At 46.8% G+C, this 17,260-nt stretch overlaps 2 protein-coding genes across 2 annotated transcripts in view; one reads left to right on the top strand and one right to left on the bottom strand.

The window, feature by feature from the left end:
* Positions 1 to 8,617, top strand: part of PPEF1 (protein phosphatase with EF-hand domain 1) — a 34,775-nt gene extending 26,158 nt beyond the window's left edge. The window contains exons 14-20 of the mRNA XM_010163520.1: positions 1,134 to 1,319; positions 1,960 to 2,102; positions 2,715 to 2,821; positions 3,556 to 3,719; positions 4,559 to 4,643; positions 5,100 to 5,277; positions 8,590 to 8,617. Of these exons, the coding sequence (XP_010161822.1) occupies positions 1,134 to 1,319; positions 1,960 to 2,102; positions 2,715 to 2,821; positions 3,556 to 3,719; positions 4,559 to 4,643; positions 5,100 to 5,277; positions 8,590 to 8,617 (891 nt within the window). The remainder of the gene's footprint in view (positions 1 to 1,133; positions 1,320 to 1,959; positions 2,103 to 2,714; positions 2,822 to 3,555; positions 3,720 to 4,558; positions 4,644 to 5,099; positions 5,278 to 8,589) is intronic.
* A 1,674-nt stretch (positions 8,618 to 10,291) lies between these two features.
* LOC104521498 (phosphorylase b kinase regulatory subunit alpha, liver isoform-like) lies at positions 10,292 to 12,724 on the bottom strand. Its single transcript, XM_010163519.1, has 3 exons — positions 12,669 to 12,724; positions 11,069 to 11,269; positions 10,292 to 10,559 (listed from the first exon to the last, which is right to left on the bottom strand). Exons 2-3 carry the CDS (start codon positions 11,267 to 11,269, stop codon positions 10,386 to 10,388), a joined length of 375 nt encoding a protein of 124 aa, XP_010161821.1. The 5' UTR covers positions 12,669 to 12,724; the 3' UTR covers positions 10,292 to 10,385.
* Between the last annotated feature and the right edge of the window lie 4,536 nt (positions 12,725 to 17,260).

Here is a 17,260-nt window from a genome sequence, read left to right as displayed (position 1 = left end):
TTGGTACATACGTGGTTGTCAGTTTAAATAGGTCAGACTTTCCAATTTTCAGCGAAAGTGAGCACCTTCTTTTGGCTATGGTTTTGGCAGCTGAATGCCAAGGCTGTCCAAAAAACCCCAGCTCCTGAGACCTACAGGCTGCTTACTCAAGAGTGGGAATTTTTTGTCCTCTGGCTCTTCATTTCCTCTTAAATCTTAGAGGCAACACGGAGCTCTTGTCAGGCTGTAATTTAATAAATTGTGGCAATTTGAAAAGCTTAATTTGCACCGCAATTTAGAAGCTCAAAATTAAGTTGTGTATATTTTTTTGAGCTTCTCTTCAGACAGCTGCTTTAAGGGCACACACTTTTGTTTTGCTTCTCAAGAAGTAAATCCGTCTCTGAAAATGAGATTTCCCAAGATAACATCTGACCTACAAACTAATGTAATAGGCACAAGCAGCCCCTCAAATCTGACACTCCCCCAGCTGACCAAGCCTCCACTGAGCCACACTCACACACAGGAAGTGGAATATGTTAGTGTAAACCTTGTCCAGGGGGGTTTAAACACACACATTTTGCCTAATGTTTGCTACTGACTAGAATTATTAGGTGACTTTAAACCTTGGTAATTCATCCTCATGTCTGTAAAATCTTATTTTGAAACGTGACCTAACCCAAGACAATAAAGCCAAAGGCAACTCTTGTCATGTTTAGAGCAGGTATTCCCAGGCTTTGGTTAGATAAAACCACCAACCCCTGTGGTTGTCAGGTCTGCACTGGAAAACAGAAAATACCTCTCACACCTCTATGCAAAGGTGGCTCTTTGAAACAGCCCAGGTACCATTCCTGATGCACCTACCCAAGTATGGAAACTTCCGCTGTAAAAGGAGGTACATTTCTGAAGTAATATTTAATCTGAAAAAGTTCATCCAAAATCTAGATAATGTATCTTAAGAAAAGTAGATCAGAAGTTTCAGCCCCAAAGAATGCCCTGCTGAAAGGAAGGAAGGAAGAAAACACGAGACCTGTGTTGTTAGCTCAGGTGTGGTTTCTCCCTGTACTGCTTTTGCCATGGCCAGTACTCTAGACAGCTGTAGCCTGTCAGTTCTCACCTACCACCCGTCCTCACTTGCTTGAGTTTGCTATTTACAGATCCTTGACATTCTCTGGAGTGACCCAAGAAGTCAGAATGGCTGTACACCAAACAAATGTCGAGGGGGAGGTTGTTACTTTGGCCCCGATGTCACTGCCAAGCTGTTTGAAAGGTACAATCTGAAGATGCTCATTAGGTCTCATGAATTTAAACCGGAAGGTTATGAGATCAGTCACAATGGGAAGGTAAGATGCTTTCATGTAAAGTAGAATTCTCCTGTGAATCTCACAGACACACCCACAGTAGATTTGTCTGCAAAGTTAATTAAAAAAATGAGTGACTTGTTTGTTTTTGGGGGACCTGTGTGCTAGATAGAGGTTAGAATAAATTATGGAGTTCTGACAAAATTATTTACAGCTTCAGGGAGTGGGGACTGGCTCATTAGCCATGTGAAAACAAATCAACATCAACAAAATCCCTGAGAAGAGTTATGTGTAAATACAGTGCAAGAGATGCTCTAAGGCTCTAGAAGCCTTTTAACTTAATAATTTATCTTCTGACCCTGCTTTCTGACATGCTGTATCAGACGGCCAGCAAGAATCCTGAAAAACAGGTCCATCTTAAAAAGAAGTCTCTGTTTAACAGCATGTTCTGTCACACTGCCCCCTGAACTGAAGTCTTGCTATGACAGGCCAAAAGTACAGAGCTCTGGAGCTCTGACTTGAAAAGTGCAAGCAATTTGGTGAATGACATAATTGTTGATCTCTGGTTTTATAAGCAGACACTTAATTTTGTAATCTGAATGTTTTTCTGAGATCAGTTTCAGAAATCAGTCTCAAGAAGAGCTGTTCTAGCCAACGCTGTTCCCTTGTTTCCTATGACCAGGTTATCACTATATTTTCTGCCTCTAACTACTATGAAGAGGGGAGCAACCGGGGAGCGTACATCAAACTGAATCCCGAACTGGTCCCTCGGTTTGTACAGTATCGAGTCAGCAAGCACACGTGCAGGCAGAACCTTCGGGAGAGGTAAAGCTGTGTGTCTTATGCTGTGAGCATGCACTCACTTAGCATCTGAGTACCTGCTACAGAGCTATTGTTTGAATAATTGAATGGGCACCTATTTTCCTTGGTTTGCCTTGTTTAAAATTTAAAGATTAATACAGCAGACAAAACATGTCCTTAGTACTCTAAGTTGGTTTCCTGAGAAACTCTCAGAGGTAATTAGACGTGGTAAGTGGTTAGAACAGACAATTGTCAGGGACTGGTGAAGGGCCTGTGCCTGTCTGTCAGGTCTGCTTTAAGGCTGCAGCGTTAATCTGGACAAATCCTGTTACAAATTGAGTCTAAAAAGTTTATCATGAGAGCTTTGCCATGCCTAGCACTGTGGTCAGATTTACTACAGCAAAGCAGCTTAGAATTACCTGCATAAACTCGATTATCTCATAAATTCAGATTATTCTTATGGGGCTTTGTTTGTTTTGTTGGTTTAGGTTTTTTTTCCCCCAGTGTTGTCTTCTGATGACCCTAAACATACTACGTGTTAAAGGACATAAGAATTTGATAATGAATGTTGAAAAGCATAAAATGCTAGAGGATTTAAATCCTTCAATGATCAGCTCTGCATTTTTTTCCTCCTAGGGTGGGTACAATTGAATCATCTGCCTTGAAGTCCTTACGAGAGAAGATTTATGCTCACAGGTCTGAACTCACTAGTGCTTTTGCACAGTATGACCCCAATGGCACAGGTAACAACACAACCTCTCTGTCCAGTTGCCACTGGGGAGAACAGCTGCCTTGTGTGTGGGGGGCAGAGGGGACAAACCCCGTGGCGAGGGGTCCTGCCTGCCAGTGTAAGGCTGGAGGGCAGCAGAGCCTGGTTGATCTTATGTTCTTCCTGACCACAGAGGAGGACAGGTGTTAGCAAGCACTTAGCCCCAGAAAAGTACTTGAGGGCATGATGCTTTAAGTAGGTAGAAGAAAACAACTGAAACACATTGGCAAATAAGGAAATGGTGTTTGTTGTTGGGCAGAGTTTGGGCAGGCAAATTCTTTGGCCACTGAACAAAAACTGTTTAACATATTTCTGTCTTGCTGGGTTTTCAGCAACACAGGTCTCTATAGTGGCAGCTCAGCTCAAATCTGAAGTAATTGTCGTGGCATAATCTGTTTTTCTCAGAAGGTATGAAAACATGCTGAAGATCATAATAGCATCACAGAGTTGCTGATAATAGCATCACGGAGTTGCTTTGAAAACATGCTGAAGATCATAATAGCATCACGGAGTTGCTCAGGTTAGACGGGACCTGTGGAAATGTCTGGTCCAACCCCGCTGCTCATTGATATGAGGGTTTTTATCCCAGGGTTAGGAGAAAACATTTATGTTGTGCAAGTGTTCTTAAAAACAGCAGAAGGCATGCTGGTGACTGACGTCTGCTGTGTCCTGTACCGCTTGTAACCATGAACTGACCCCTTCCGGCAGGCAGGATTTCTGTGAATGACTGGGCTGCAGCGATGGAGTCTGTCCTACAGCTGGAACTGCCCTGGAGGATGCTGCGGCCTCAGTTAGCGCAGATGAACCCAGATGGAGAAGTTGACTTCATGTCATGTTTTTATGATTTGAAAATAGGCCAACCTATAAAAGAGGTAAGGAGGAAAATGCCTCCTTGCACATCTTGGAGGAACAGCTTTTGGTGCAACTTGAGGCAAAGACAGTGGTTTTGCCAATCAGGTAGACATCTACAGCTGAACTAGTTGCCAAGCTTCCTTTTATAGTCTCTGGAGGGAAATGAGCACTGCTAGGGTACAAATCATCACTCCCTGCTAAGGTAGGTGCTTAAAATAGGTTGGATGAATCACATGCTAGAGCTGCTTTTTCTTTCCGTTGGCTCTCAAGGGCGTTTAGATAACGTAGCTGAGGAGATGCGACAAATCCTACCCAGAGCACCCAACCCTCACTCTGAGAGGGAGTTTTTCAAATGTGCTCCGGAGCCAATTCAGGCACCCGTAGGAGGGAGTCACATTTGTAGATGGACACTCAGGTGTTGAACAGCAGCTGAGGTCTCCTCTGCAGAGTCCAGTTGTTACTGAGTGGCTGCATGGTGGCTCGGGACTTAGCTGTCGCCATTATTCTCCTAAACAGCAGGATCCATTCACCTATGTACAGTGAAAGCTCTGTCTGAGTGCATGGTGTACAGCACCCTCCCTCGATCATCCGTATTTCCACAAATAATTACTGAAGGTAGGAGGTGTGAAGGGCTCCTTCCCTCCATGCCCCACCATCTGAAAGTGACAGGTTTTAGCTGATTATTCCTCAGGGCAAGACACAAAGTATCATTCCAGGGAACTTGAGCATAAGGAATTTTTTTTAAAAAAACATTTGAGAAGTTAAACTGTGAGCATAGGTTTGGAGAGTACATATTCTGCTGGTGAGACTAACTCCAACCAGGGTCTGAATGGTTTCCTCTATGGGATTTCAAAACCAGGTTCAGCCAGCTTTGGTGGAAACGCTGTGCAGATACAGAAAGGACCTGGAGATCATCTTTAACATCATTGACAAAGATCACTCAGGTAAGTTGAGGTAACGTCACTGTGCCAGCTCTAGGAAGCCTATCTTTCCCCACTGTGTTTCCTCCTTAAGGCTTCTAAATATAGAGGAACCCAAGGTGATGTCATTTTTCCATTTTAGTGAAGACTAATGTAAGCAGTCAGGCTGTGACCATATAAGGGACAGTGCACACAGCCTAACTGGAGAAAACATTCTCACATAGCCCATCTCCAGTACTGACTTCACTCTTCTGGGTCTTTTTTCTCCCTTCCACTCTCTCTTGGCATTCACCGCTTTCCCAATTCTGCGGCTGAAAGCATTCAGCTGTTACCCGGAGTAAAACTGTAGTTTAGTCATGAAACCAGAGAACACACCCACGCCACGGCAGGCAGGTAACTTTCTGGCAGTGAAGGAGTGTGCGTGCACGCGGGTGGGGGCAACAGCAGTGGAAAAAGCAACCTGCTCTCTGTCTCCTGTAGGTCTGATTTCTCTTGAGGAGTTTGTCCAGACATGGAAACTCTTCACTTCTCACCTGGGCATCGATGTATATGATGAAGCCCTTGACAAGTTAGTCCTCAGCATAGACCACAACAAAGATGGCTACATTGACTTCAGTGAGTTTTTAGAGGCCTTTCACGTGGTTCATCGACTAGAGAAAAAGGCAAACTCGTGAAAAGGCAGAAGTTCTGGTGGGCTGTCCCGCAAGCTCACTTCCCTGTCACTAGTCGCAAGCAGTCTGGGAAGCCAGCTCCCAGAGTGACACACGATGAATGCGCTGCTCAGTGCGGTGAGCACCGCGCTCACTGCGTAAGCCTTTCTTTGGTTCCCTCTGGCCGATACACACCCGCTCGGCATGAGACAGAAGGGGCAAAACCCCGCTCCTTGCAGTATTACCGTGTCACTGCCACATCAGTACCTTTGTGCTCCCCCTCGGTGGCATCTCCCCTGTCAATCGAACCTGTGAACACTGCCAAGGTCGCACCCACAAGCCCAGGGGAAGACCAGCTTTGGTGTGTTTGTTTCAGCAGCCCTTGGCGACAGCTGAGAAACAGACTGGTGACCGCAAGGGACATATCAGGCTCTCCCTGAGGACCTAACAGGCACGACAGAGGCCGGCTGTGGACTGCCTGGTCCAGGAGAGGAGAACGGGGAAGAACAACTGTCTAGTGCAAAGAGGTAGTGCCGCATTTAATCTTGCTTCTTGCATGACGCAGTGAAATTGAACCACACCAGGTCACGCTCTATCCTCCCTGAAGTTTACAGACGCAAGTTCAAGGATCTCACTTGAAAAGCGTTTACACTCGCACTAGATTTCCTCTTGCTGGAACTGGTTACTGTTGCCTACACGTGTTGAGGTTTGGCGCTAAGAAACAGTTGTAAGTTGATGCCTTAGCGAAGGCTAAATCCAGAGCAAGTTCGTGTGACATAGCAGAGATGGCACAATAAAGCTTTGGCTTTCACCGTAACACGTAAGCGTGGTGTTTTGGCCTGTGTTTGGTATCCTGCACCTATCCGAGTACCACACACTTTTCCCGGAGATTAACTGGCCTTCAGAACAAAGAGATGAGCAAGAACACAAAAGTAAGAACTGTTGATACTAGTGACCCTAATATGCTTGTGTATAGTTAAGCCTCAATTCTTTACCGAGTAAACAGAGAAATTCCGAGTTGTTGGAAAAGCAAGATGGGAGAGCCCAGTGCCCCCAGCCTCCCCCCAGACCCCAGACTGCCAGCCAGTATTCCCACTCCCTCTGGCCCCCGTTCTCTGGCACAGCGCTCTCTGAAAGCAGCGCCCCGACACACGCTGCAGCCGGGTCAGGGGCCTTCTGAAAACAGCACCGCCTAACTCAGCCTTAGCAAGCACCATGTGCACAAAGCGCTTTCTGGGTGGGAAGGTCCCAGCCTAGGCCAGCTCTACATTTTAATAGCGAGAGGTAAGGTAAGGAAAGCAGCTAGCTTTTAGTTAACAGCTGTTGGAAGTACCTTCCCAGGTGCTCACCACAGAATGTAACTGCAGCCCAAGCTTACGGTACTGTGGGCTTTCTTACATCTTACTCTCTACAATTAAATACAAAATACTTTTCCAGAAGTATTTGGTAACGTGCCAGACCTATGAATAAATATGCAGACACTTATATCCAGTGCCCAGGGGAGAGGGGAAGAAAAATCCTTAATAGTGCAAACAATTTACAGTAAAATTTTAATGGTGGTGTTAATACTGAACGTCTCTGTTTAGCAAGCATGTATGCTGATCTGTGGACTGGGAGGATCGGTCCCACCTTATTCCAGTCGAGTGACAAAAAGGCTCCACCTCAGATGGACAAACACCACGGTGTGTGGTGGGATCTTACTTCCCAACATGGGTTTCCTTGCTGCGGCTGGAACAGGACAGTGCAGCTCTGGACTCCTCCTTTGCTGCCACCACCCCGCTCCAGAAGAGAGGAGAGAACTAGGGTGTGCAACCAGAGGTGGGAGCTCAGAAACATGGCTGACAGCCTCCAGCCCGGATGTCTGCTCTGATGTGCTCCTGAAGCCACCCTGGCATGAACTGGAAGGGTACGTGCCTTGAGGGCTTGCTTCCTGAGAGGGGGTGTAAAGGTAAGGACGCCAGGCAGCGCTTCACCCCGCAGGCGGTGAGAAGAGGCTTTTGGGGAAGCAGCACTGAAGTGTGAGAGGAGCTGAGTCATCCAGCCAAAAAAGCAAGCGGCCTGCCCTCTCAGCTGCCGCGGCACACAGGAGCCCCCACCCCTGACAGAAGAAGGGGAGGTGGCAGGGGGAGTAACTGTGAAACGTCTCATGCCAGGAATAAAAGCCACTCCAGACTAAAAGTGGGAGTGCGAGAGAGCCCGGCTACTTGTACTTAAACCCAAACTGTCCCAGCTGAAGCGCTCCTTCCATTACCCCCACCCCAAGCTGCTTTTTAATCCCACATTTTTATGTTGTGGCTACTTAATGTTCCAGCTGTGAGCGGTCCTTTGGGCAGGGACTGAAGCAATCTGCAGTTGAGTGCCCAGCTCTTGCCCCACGGGTACAGATGCCACCACTAGTGACATCTCACTTTCTCCCGTCCAGGCCACACCAGAAAGTGCCTGTGTTGGGCCTGGACTGACCCAGGCTCCCACTTTGCTCCAGCCCCAGCTGCTGTCAGAGGGGTGACACGGTCCCGCAGTGCCCCATGCCTGCGGCACTGCATCTGATAACTGATCATAACGATCATACATACACCACAAGCTACGTCATACTATGAATTTCTATGTGATCTCATTTAGGTTCCTGCTCCGGCAGGGGGATTGGACTAATGATCTTTCAAGGTCCCTTCCAATCCCCGACATTCTGTGATTTCAAATTAAAGATACCAATGACACTCCCATTAAAAAGAAAGAGTTAAGGGGTGTCCAGGTACATTTTGCCACAGACTCCACTGTTTCAGACTACAATGCAGCTGCATGTAGAACCAGCTGCATCACCCTGCTTGTTTCTGAAAACAGATCACACTGTAGGTTAAATAAAATTAAAAAAAAAAGGACTCTGAGGGGAAAAATCATCTTGCATCTCTCACAATCCAGGGTTCAACAAGAAAAGCAAAAATAACTGCCGCTACTGCCTTTTCATGTGATACCAGACAGAACAAGATGCCACCACACAGGCTCTTGTCACACGCTCTGCACAGTCACATCTGTCTCCTTAAACTGGACAAAGGATTTTACTTCCATTTACTGGGACTCAAGCTAAGTGATCTCTCACAATACAAATGAAAAAACCCCAAACCCATAAAGAAGGCAAAACCCTACACAACAGGCCCACATGCCAGTAAAATGACTTCCACATCCAAGCGCTCGGTACTTGAGCGGTGCCTTTACACCAGCCCCTCACCAGGCTCACAGGCTTTGTGGCAGCTAACACAGCACGTGCCTCTCCCAGGGCCCATCCAAGGGCTCCCGGGCCCCTGAGCTGACAAACTCTCTTGGTCTCTGCAAAAACCTGACATCACCTCCTAGGGCCTCGCACACCTCTGCTCTCCCCAGCCAGCGCCCAGACGTTGTTACAGCAGCAGCGACTCCACAGAGGGACAGCAGATGGAGCGGCACTGCCACTGGGAGTTTAGGAGCAAGCCAGACAGGGGTTTATGTCCCTACTTTCATCAAGTTGTTTCAGGTATCTGTATAAAACTGGAACCAAAAACCTTGTTCTCAAAAGCACCAGGTACTATTGTTTAAAAACCCCTAAGTTTTCAAAACCTGTAAAAATGGCATGGTTATGTTTTGAAGGAGTGGGGGGGGTGGTGGTGTCTCACAGAAATATGCTTATCATCAGGCTTATTAGCACAGAAAATACTTACTTTTTACAGGCCATAGCTGCTCTTTTCCCCTCTACTTGGCAAGGCAGAACCATTCGGATCCCCTCTGCTCACACCGCGGCAGTGCCAGCGCTCTCCAGTGCTCCTGAGGGAGCCCGTGGCTGCAGAAGGCTGCAGGCTGAAGCTACAGCCACTTTCCTAAGCTGTCAGCACATTCAGCAGATGCACGTTGGCTGGTGGCAAGACCAGCAACGCCGGCACAAGGAAAACTAGTTGGTGCCTGGGGTAAAGCAGGGGTTTCCCTTCCAAAGGCAGCCTACCTCCGCTTGCAGTTTAAATGCTCACCGAGCCATTTCCCTGCAGGACACACCTACTCTTTGCAGCAGCTCGGAGCAGCCACAGAAACCAGTGGTTTCCAGTGGACAGATCCAAGGCACAGGCACTAACCTGGGAGCTGTCTGAGGGAGACTTCCAGGCAGCCCATCCCTAACTACATGAGACAAGTGCAACTTTAAATTAAAAAAAAGAAAAAAAAAAAAAAAAAATAGGGGGGGGGGGGGGGGGTGGTGGAAGAGAGAAACATCAAAGCCTTCCATAAACTCATGCTGCGCCAGAAGGGTGACAATTACGCCATTCTTAACTCTGAGGCTATTTGCAAGGGAAAGGATCGGGAGACTTGGAAAGGGTGCTCAAGTGGAAAGAAGTTTATCTTGCTTCCTTCAGAGGAAATGATTACAGGCATAAAACTGTCCATCACATTGGAGAAGCTGGAGCCTTGAGATTTTGCCTCCAAAGCCTCAGGGATGCAGGGAAGGAAGCTATTCTGTTCAGATTAAAGAGAGATGCAGCTTCCTGAGAGAGGCTATCATCTCAAATTAGCGGCTAGCATAAGACATTAGTCTCTACTGGCACTAGCCCTGCACTGACTAAGTGCAAATGAGATGAGAATGAGGATAAATGTGTGTTAGAAATATCACCTGGTTATTTCAAGCTATTCCTGTTCCTCTAATTTACATTTCCCTGGACGTTTCACACTGTGCATTAGTGATTCACAATGATGCACATTTACACACAGCAGAAGAAAAATTAATGAATTCCATCACTTCCCTTATTTGGGAGACTTTATGCCCGAGATACAGCTCCCTTGTTTTATTATGCCTTTTGATCTCCACAGAGTAATAATCTGTGTTCCCCTTGGCAGAACTGTGGTAATTCTTGCTTATTTAATATGAATTACACGCATGCACTTTGGGCAGAATAAGCCTCATTATTTGTTATTTCTCACACAGTCCCTTGAAACCAGGCCAAACGCCACCCACCTGTCCCCTGCAGCACATAACACGACGACTGGTGTAAAACGGTGCGGTAGCGCACGGCGCACAGACACGCAGCGACTGAACGAGGGGCTCGTGACAGGGAAATGGGGAGAAAGGGCCTCTGAGCCCCTTCCCTCCCGCACGAACCGTCGCTTACTGCATGGCACAGCCTGTGCTCGGCAGGAAATCATGTAAATAAATAATGATGGCTTTTGTTAGGTACGTCATGGTGCCATAGGCCCCACTTGGAGCACTGTCATAAAAAAAGTGGCAAATTCCTGTGGCTACGTCTTTCTCCAAGATACTGCCAGTAGCTCCGAATGATTTCTGAAAAGACACAAGCAAAGCAGCAAGGGAAGTCAGGCGTGCGTGCTTATTTACTGGAAAAATCCCACCACATTATGACTTTGCATTTGTGCCAAATAACGAAAGCAATTCTCCTTTCCCTCATGAAAACCTTAATCAGGATTACTGTAGGACCCACATGACTTAGTTGGATCAGTAAATGAGGAACACAGAACTTCACGGATTCTTGTCCTTTGAGGGGGGCAGGTGGGATTACTCAAATATTGGTGATTCTAATGCCTTGGTAAAGCAAAATTTCACTTCCATCTACCCACTTATCTCAGAGCTTGTTAGCCACTACAATTTTATTCCCTTTAAATCTCCCACAATTCTTAGATTAGTTTTCCAAATATATTTCCAGGAGATACTTAAGTGATTTGGTCTGTCTTTGTAGGGGAAAGAATAAGATCAAGCTCATCACACATATTAAAAAAGGAGCAGGGAACAATTTTCAAAGATTGAGGCTTCCCACCGCTGCCCTCTGAACTCACCAGCTCCTGCAGAAATAGGTCATTGGCCATGTGCACGATGCGATCCACGTGGATGATGCCCCCAATGCTGTTCACCTCGATGTCAGAGAGGAAGGTGAGAACAAGAATAGCTTCCACCAAGAGCTGCCTGTACTCAGGCTGGGGTACGTGGTTCAGCACCGACTCCACGTGCACAGCAAACTTGATTTCACACGGGGTCATCTGGCAAGTTTGAGGGGAAATGGAAAGAAAAACTGACCGATCCAAAAGACGAGTTCCCCACATCCTGCAAGCAACTGAACATACGCTCCTCTCTGCACAGGGGGGTAAATCTGACTGAGGAGAACAATCGTTTGCACGGCTTTAGCTCTTACAGAAACTTTTTGTGTCGCTAGACCCTGATCCTGCAAACAGTTATGCAACTTCCAGAAGACTGCTCCAGCCCTGCAACCCACCACACACACATTTTAGCTACACACAGGACTGCTGATGCTTAGCTGGCAAATTAACTCTTTGCTCCTCACGCTGCGGTCTCACGCACTCTGCCTTGTATCTTTCTGCCATCACAGGTGAGTTGCAAAGCCCAAATTACTGTTGAGTTTTAAAAACAACCACCTGCTTACAGTGAATGCTTTTCCACACAGAGATATAGCTATACCGTGTGTAGAGCAGCCTAATTTGCTCTGGTGTAGCTGTATGGGTGTTCTGTGAAAGGCTGCTGCCTCAGGAGGTTTGTACTTACTTCACTTAACTCCTTTAAACAGCAGAATTAGATACTGTTGAGGTCTGACAGGATAAAAATATAAACTTATTTATCTACACAATAGGAGTAAATAAAGCTCTCTATTCTGGGGCGGGGCGGGGGGGGGGGGGAAGAAAAAAAAAAAGAGAAAAAAAGAAAAAAAAGGAAAAAAAAAGAGAAAGGTTTAAATTTGGCAGATGATTCCAGCTCCTCTCTTCAGCTGTTACCACCATCCCTCAGAAGAAAAAGGAAGCCAGAGACAAATCTGAGGGAACTAGACAGGACAACAGTCTCAGGCACACAGACATCTCTCGTGCCTACTGTTCACAAGAGTTTGTTTTATAGATGTGAATTCCAAACTTGCCAGAGTGCCTAAAGGGAGAGTGGCAATCTCACTAAGGAAAAAAATGTAAGGAAAGGTTATGGATTTAAAGAGTCAAAGCTTTGGTTAGAAACAAACATCTTTAATTGGCATTTACTTTTGAGACTGTGATACCAAAATACACTGGCTGCTGTTGCAAGTGGCAAGCAATGTGTGTGCTTCATTCCAACAAAGCCGGGCTCTACCCTCGCGCTGGCCGCAGGACTGCCACCACCCACCCTCTCCCAAGCACTGCTCCGTGGGTGCCTGGGGTCAGTGAAGGGCTGCAGAGGGCAGGCTGGGCAAAAGGGAAAACCTGCCACCAACCCCCTCCCAGACCTGCCTGGCAGGAACTCATCTGCACAGCCTCAGGGAAGCTGGTGGAGCTGCTGGGGGAAGGTCCAGATCTTCTAACCTTCTTAAAACCAAGGATCTGCAATAGCAGCCCCACCACATCTTACACTGTCAAACCAAACTCTCAGTCATGGGGATAGAAAATCATTGGGATTTTACTGTACCTCTCTGGTGGTTGAAGAAGGAAGGACATACCCATCAATGGACAGACCATGGCACTGAAACAGTAACATTTTGACAATGAACAGAAATTACAGTTCTTGGAAGTAAATCTGAGGGTTCTCTGTTCTAACCCAATATTAAACAGCTTTCAGTTTACAAAAAAAACCAAACCAAAACAAAACACAACCAAAAACCCCCAAACAAAACCAACAAAACCTGTTAAAATATTATTTCACCTTTGCTGAAGAAGTTGGTACGTAACTTGGTAAATGTCAGAAATAGCCTGACATGACATGTAGAGAGTGTGCTGTGCTCCAGCCCAGCTGCTGAAGGGGAGCAAAATACTCACAGAGTCACTACAGCAAAAGGTGCACAAAGCAGGAAAACAAATCAATGAGAACATTCTTTGGGAAAGGGTGTAGAAATAAAGGGTAATACAAAAGCATGGCAACAGACCAGGAAAGTGAGGGTCTTTACTTTTCATTTTTGCTAAAACAACATTTAGTGAAGTGTTTCAGATCCAGGGCACCACAACTCAAGCATGTCAACACGTTGTGGTGCTTGGACATGGGCCACAAACCACGGGGGAGAGGTGGTGTTAGAAATACCAAGTGGTATACAAGGGAAGAGTGACAAAACCGAAATGGTGAGAAGGCAGAGTAAGGAATGGCACATCTGGGTACAAAAATGCACCAAGAAGAAGAGTCCAAAGAGATTTTAAGAACGAAATCTTTAAGACAAATAAGCACAACTGATTTTAATAGCCAGGAAACCACGCAAATAATCCCAGCTATTACATCAGGTCAGGACAGAAGTGATGCTCATCATTTGTAAATAGCCATGAGGTCATATATGACTCATCTTGGCTGACGTCAACACTAACAGCTTCAGCAAAAGTGGTTTTAGAAGGACAACCAAAATCAGCCTGAGCTGGTGATGCACATTTCCTCAGCTGCAGAGGCATGAACAGCTCAGTGCTGCAAGGTGCTGAATGCTGGCTTTGGTCCAGCGGAGCAGAACAACAGGTGCATAATCACTTTGAAATGAGTAAAAATTCCTAATTCCCCTCTCCTCCTCCCTGGAAAGCTGCTTCAACACATTTCCATACCCCTGATCTCCAAGGTGCTGGCAAGGACTTATCAAGGATTTAAAAATAAACAACAACAACAACAACAACAAGTTAATGCCATACAGCTCCGAAGAGCCAGCAGGAGATCTCCAGACATTCTGGAAGAGTCAGGGCAGTTTCCTACTCCATTCCTTGCAGCTCTTCTGAACCGGAGCGCAGGAACCGCGCGGCGTTGCAGTGCCCCTCGGCAGCACTGAGCACAACTCGCATTAGGCCCCGGGCAATGCGGAGCAGAGAGCGGTGGGACAGAACTGTTCAGCTGAAACTCAGCGCCAGCTGCTTCAGGGAAAAATACACTTTCAGGCAGACATGTGAACTCGTGCCAAGGGAGCCCTTTCACGTCCAAGAGACACGCTCCTGCTCATGACTCGTTCCCACTGGCCGTCCAGCTGAAGACCAACTTCAACTCCCAGCAACACGCTGCCTCTGGACCACCACCTCCCCCAGTTACCATACAGGTTTGCTTGCTTCCTGCCCTCCACAGCTGTCAACCTACCTTCTGAAGGATTTTCCACACTTTCTCATAAAAGCCAACAGGAACTCTGTTAATAGCACCATCAAGCCGCCTCCTGCGCAGCCACTGCCCTTTGCGGTCACCCCAGCTTGTGTCTCCATTGGAGCCAGTAGGAGAAGAACTAGTGGGAGAGGATGGAGTACTGCTCCTCTGTAAGAAACACAAAAGCCTTGGTTAGTTGCTTCCTACCAGCCTAAGTGTCACTCCTGCCAACACACCATTCTGTTATAATGCTACCTCAGAACCAGGGAAAAAATACAGGCCATTATGCCATACAGGATGACAAGATTCTCTCCCCTTCACAACAAGCTTCACTTCTCCTGTACTTTAATCATTTCGCAACAAAACAGGCAGCAGTTCAACAAGACATAACCCAGTAAACTCCACTGCTCGGTTCAACACAAGGTCTGACTATTTGAGCAAGCATGAGCTGGCTGCCAGGGCAGTGTCACTGGTGTGCAAGATGGTGGCATGTGCAGGTAGGTCTGACTCACTCGGACATCAGGCTCAGTGTGTTAAGAGAACCAAAGGGTCCACTAGTCCAGCAGAACTACAGAATTGCCTATATTGGAAAGGACCTTTAAGATCATGAAGTCCAATCATTAACCTCACACTGACAGGTCCTTGACTAAACCATGTCCCTCAGCACTATGTCTACATGACTCTTAAATACCTCCAGGGATGGGGACTCCACCACTGCCCTGGGCAACCCCTTCCAATGCCCATTCCAGCAAGAGAGCTCCTCCATGCAAAAAAACTCCATTAAAGTAAGTAGATTAAAAATGGCCTTAAGGTGGTCATGTAATCATCATGCCCACCTCTATGTACGTATCAGCTTGGTTTTTGTCACTACTGCTCTATTATTTTACTCTACCAGACTTGAAGACTAAATTAGGCAGCAAATCATCCTCAAAGTTGTGGCGCTACCACCAAAATTCTTGTTCCCATTTCCACACGTGCAGCCTGCCTACTCTTTGCACACCCTGAGACTGTGCTCTTCTGTTTCCTCATTCTTTTTTGCACACCTATCACTCTCAGCCCAGAAAGGGCTTAATTGTCAGCCCCACCTCAAATCAAATCATCTCTGAATTAAGAAATTGCCTGAGCAACGTACTGGAGAAGGAGGAAAATAAGATGTAAACCTGTATGTTTGCAAAGGGTAGGCTCACTGATCCTACACAGACAAGCTCTGCAAAATGACCAGCAAACGACAGGAGTCCATTGCCACTATTACTGGTGACAGTGAGGCATAGGTGGTGTTCCCTTGATGTTCTGATGCTTGCTATTCCTTTCCACTGCACACTGCGACAGACAGAACTTATTCCACACTGCTGAGCAGGGGGTGCAGGAGGTCAACAGGAGGGTGGGTGCCAAAGCAGAGAAGCCCATGTGCGTACAGTAACTAATCTGGCTGCTCAGGTGGTTCACAGAAGCAAAGATCTCACTGGACAATTCTGTGCACTTGAATCAAAGGCACAGTTGAATCCTGCCTTTCTGCAGCAGTATGTGGGGAGAGAGAGGCAACAGCAACCTGGCAGTTGTCAGGCCAGGCCAGAGGGCTGGCAGTGCTCTGCAGCTGTGTATTTAGGACATGTGGGAGGTGCAGCATTGACAGCAAGTCTGTAGACGCAGAGAACCATAAATCACAACTGCCAGTTTGAAGTGCATGCGTAGCTGCAAGCTTTCTGTCTCTTCATGACAGATTTGGAGCCTCAGACTTACTTTAAATTGTCAAGGCTTCTGTTGGTAAAACATTTAAACAAGAAGAGCTACAGTTCTCTGCCTTGAAACAATATGACTGCCTGAGGAGATACCCACGCCCACAAACTCCCTGTCTCAACAACCTGAAGCTGTTCTGGGTTCATTAATGTCCACAGACTGACAGCATTTATCAACACTACATTATTTGTAAATACTGCAGACACCTGTAATGTAATCCAACATCAAGCAGCTAAATCTGCTATAGTGCTTTATCTGCTACAACTGCTTAAGCTTCAGAAGAACCAAATGGATTGAAATGTAAGACTCTACTTCTATTAAAAGATTACTAATGAGAATTGGTTCCCAATGAAGATGAACAAAACACAGAGGTAGGGATTGAAAACAAGTTTTTACGCAGGAGAAGCCACGGGAGGTGTCTAGAGCTAAGACCTCTGCACACACACACACAGGGTGAAGAGCAGGTGCAGAGCTGCAGACAGTGTTTTACCGTGGAAGTGAACATGCTGCTGGACATGGAGTGGCTTTCATGAAAGAGCTACAAAACAAAAACAGACACCAAAATGTCAGCCAGACAGTCATGACAGAACAGGATGCAAACAGAGTTAAGTAACCTGTCCGTGCAAAGACAAGAAATAAGGAATAAACTCAGGTACTCGGGGGAAAGTGGGACAGCCCTGGCCTCTTGCAGTGCTGCACTTCAGCTGACTTCAGGGCACCTGCTGCCAGCTCCCAGGGCCACCAGGAGACAGATCCCGCTGTGCCAGGGGCCTGCTTGGTTGTGGTGCAGCCACAAGCTGCCCACGTCATCCCCTGAGCTCCAAGCATGGCCAACACAAACTATCACGGTTTAGGACACACGCAAAAGTTTCCCTGTGACTCGGGGCTGCGAAAAAACCTCCAAGCTCCCCACTTCCATTCCCCATTCGCTGCAATGTCAGGCGCTTGTCCTTGCACGAGAAGGTCATCTTGCTGCAGAGAGTCTGCCAGCTGCCAACTGGGTGGGCAGCACTAAACAAACGGCTGCAAGGCAGAATTTCTGCTGAAATGTGGATGCAGCACCTCAGACTTGCAGCACTTTTCGGTAACTGTCCACCCCAAGCCATGACCCCTACTTAAGTGTTAATGGTTCAGACTCAAGAAACCAGGGCAGCAAAGGAGAGAGCTGCAGTAACTCAACACCTGAGGTGACATTAAATTAGTATCTAGTGAATTGTTCAGAGAATGAAGTG

This window comes from Antrostomus carolinensis, unplaced genomic scaffold, assembly GCF_000700745.2.
Source record: "Antrostomus carolinensis isolate BGI_N321 unplaced genomic scaffold, ASM70074v2 scaffold7612, whole genome shotgun sequence".
Taxonomy (NCBI): Eukaryota; Metazoa; Chordata; class Aves; order Caprimulgiformes; family Caprimulgidae; genus Antrostomus; species Antrostomus carolinensis.
Note: the sequence above shows the minus strand (reverse complement) of the source record. Positions and strands in the feature narration are given on the sequence as shown.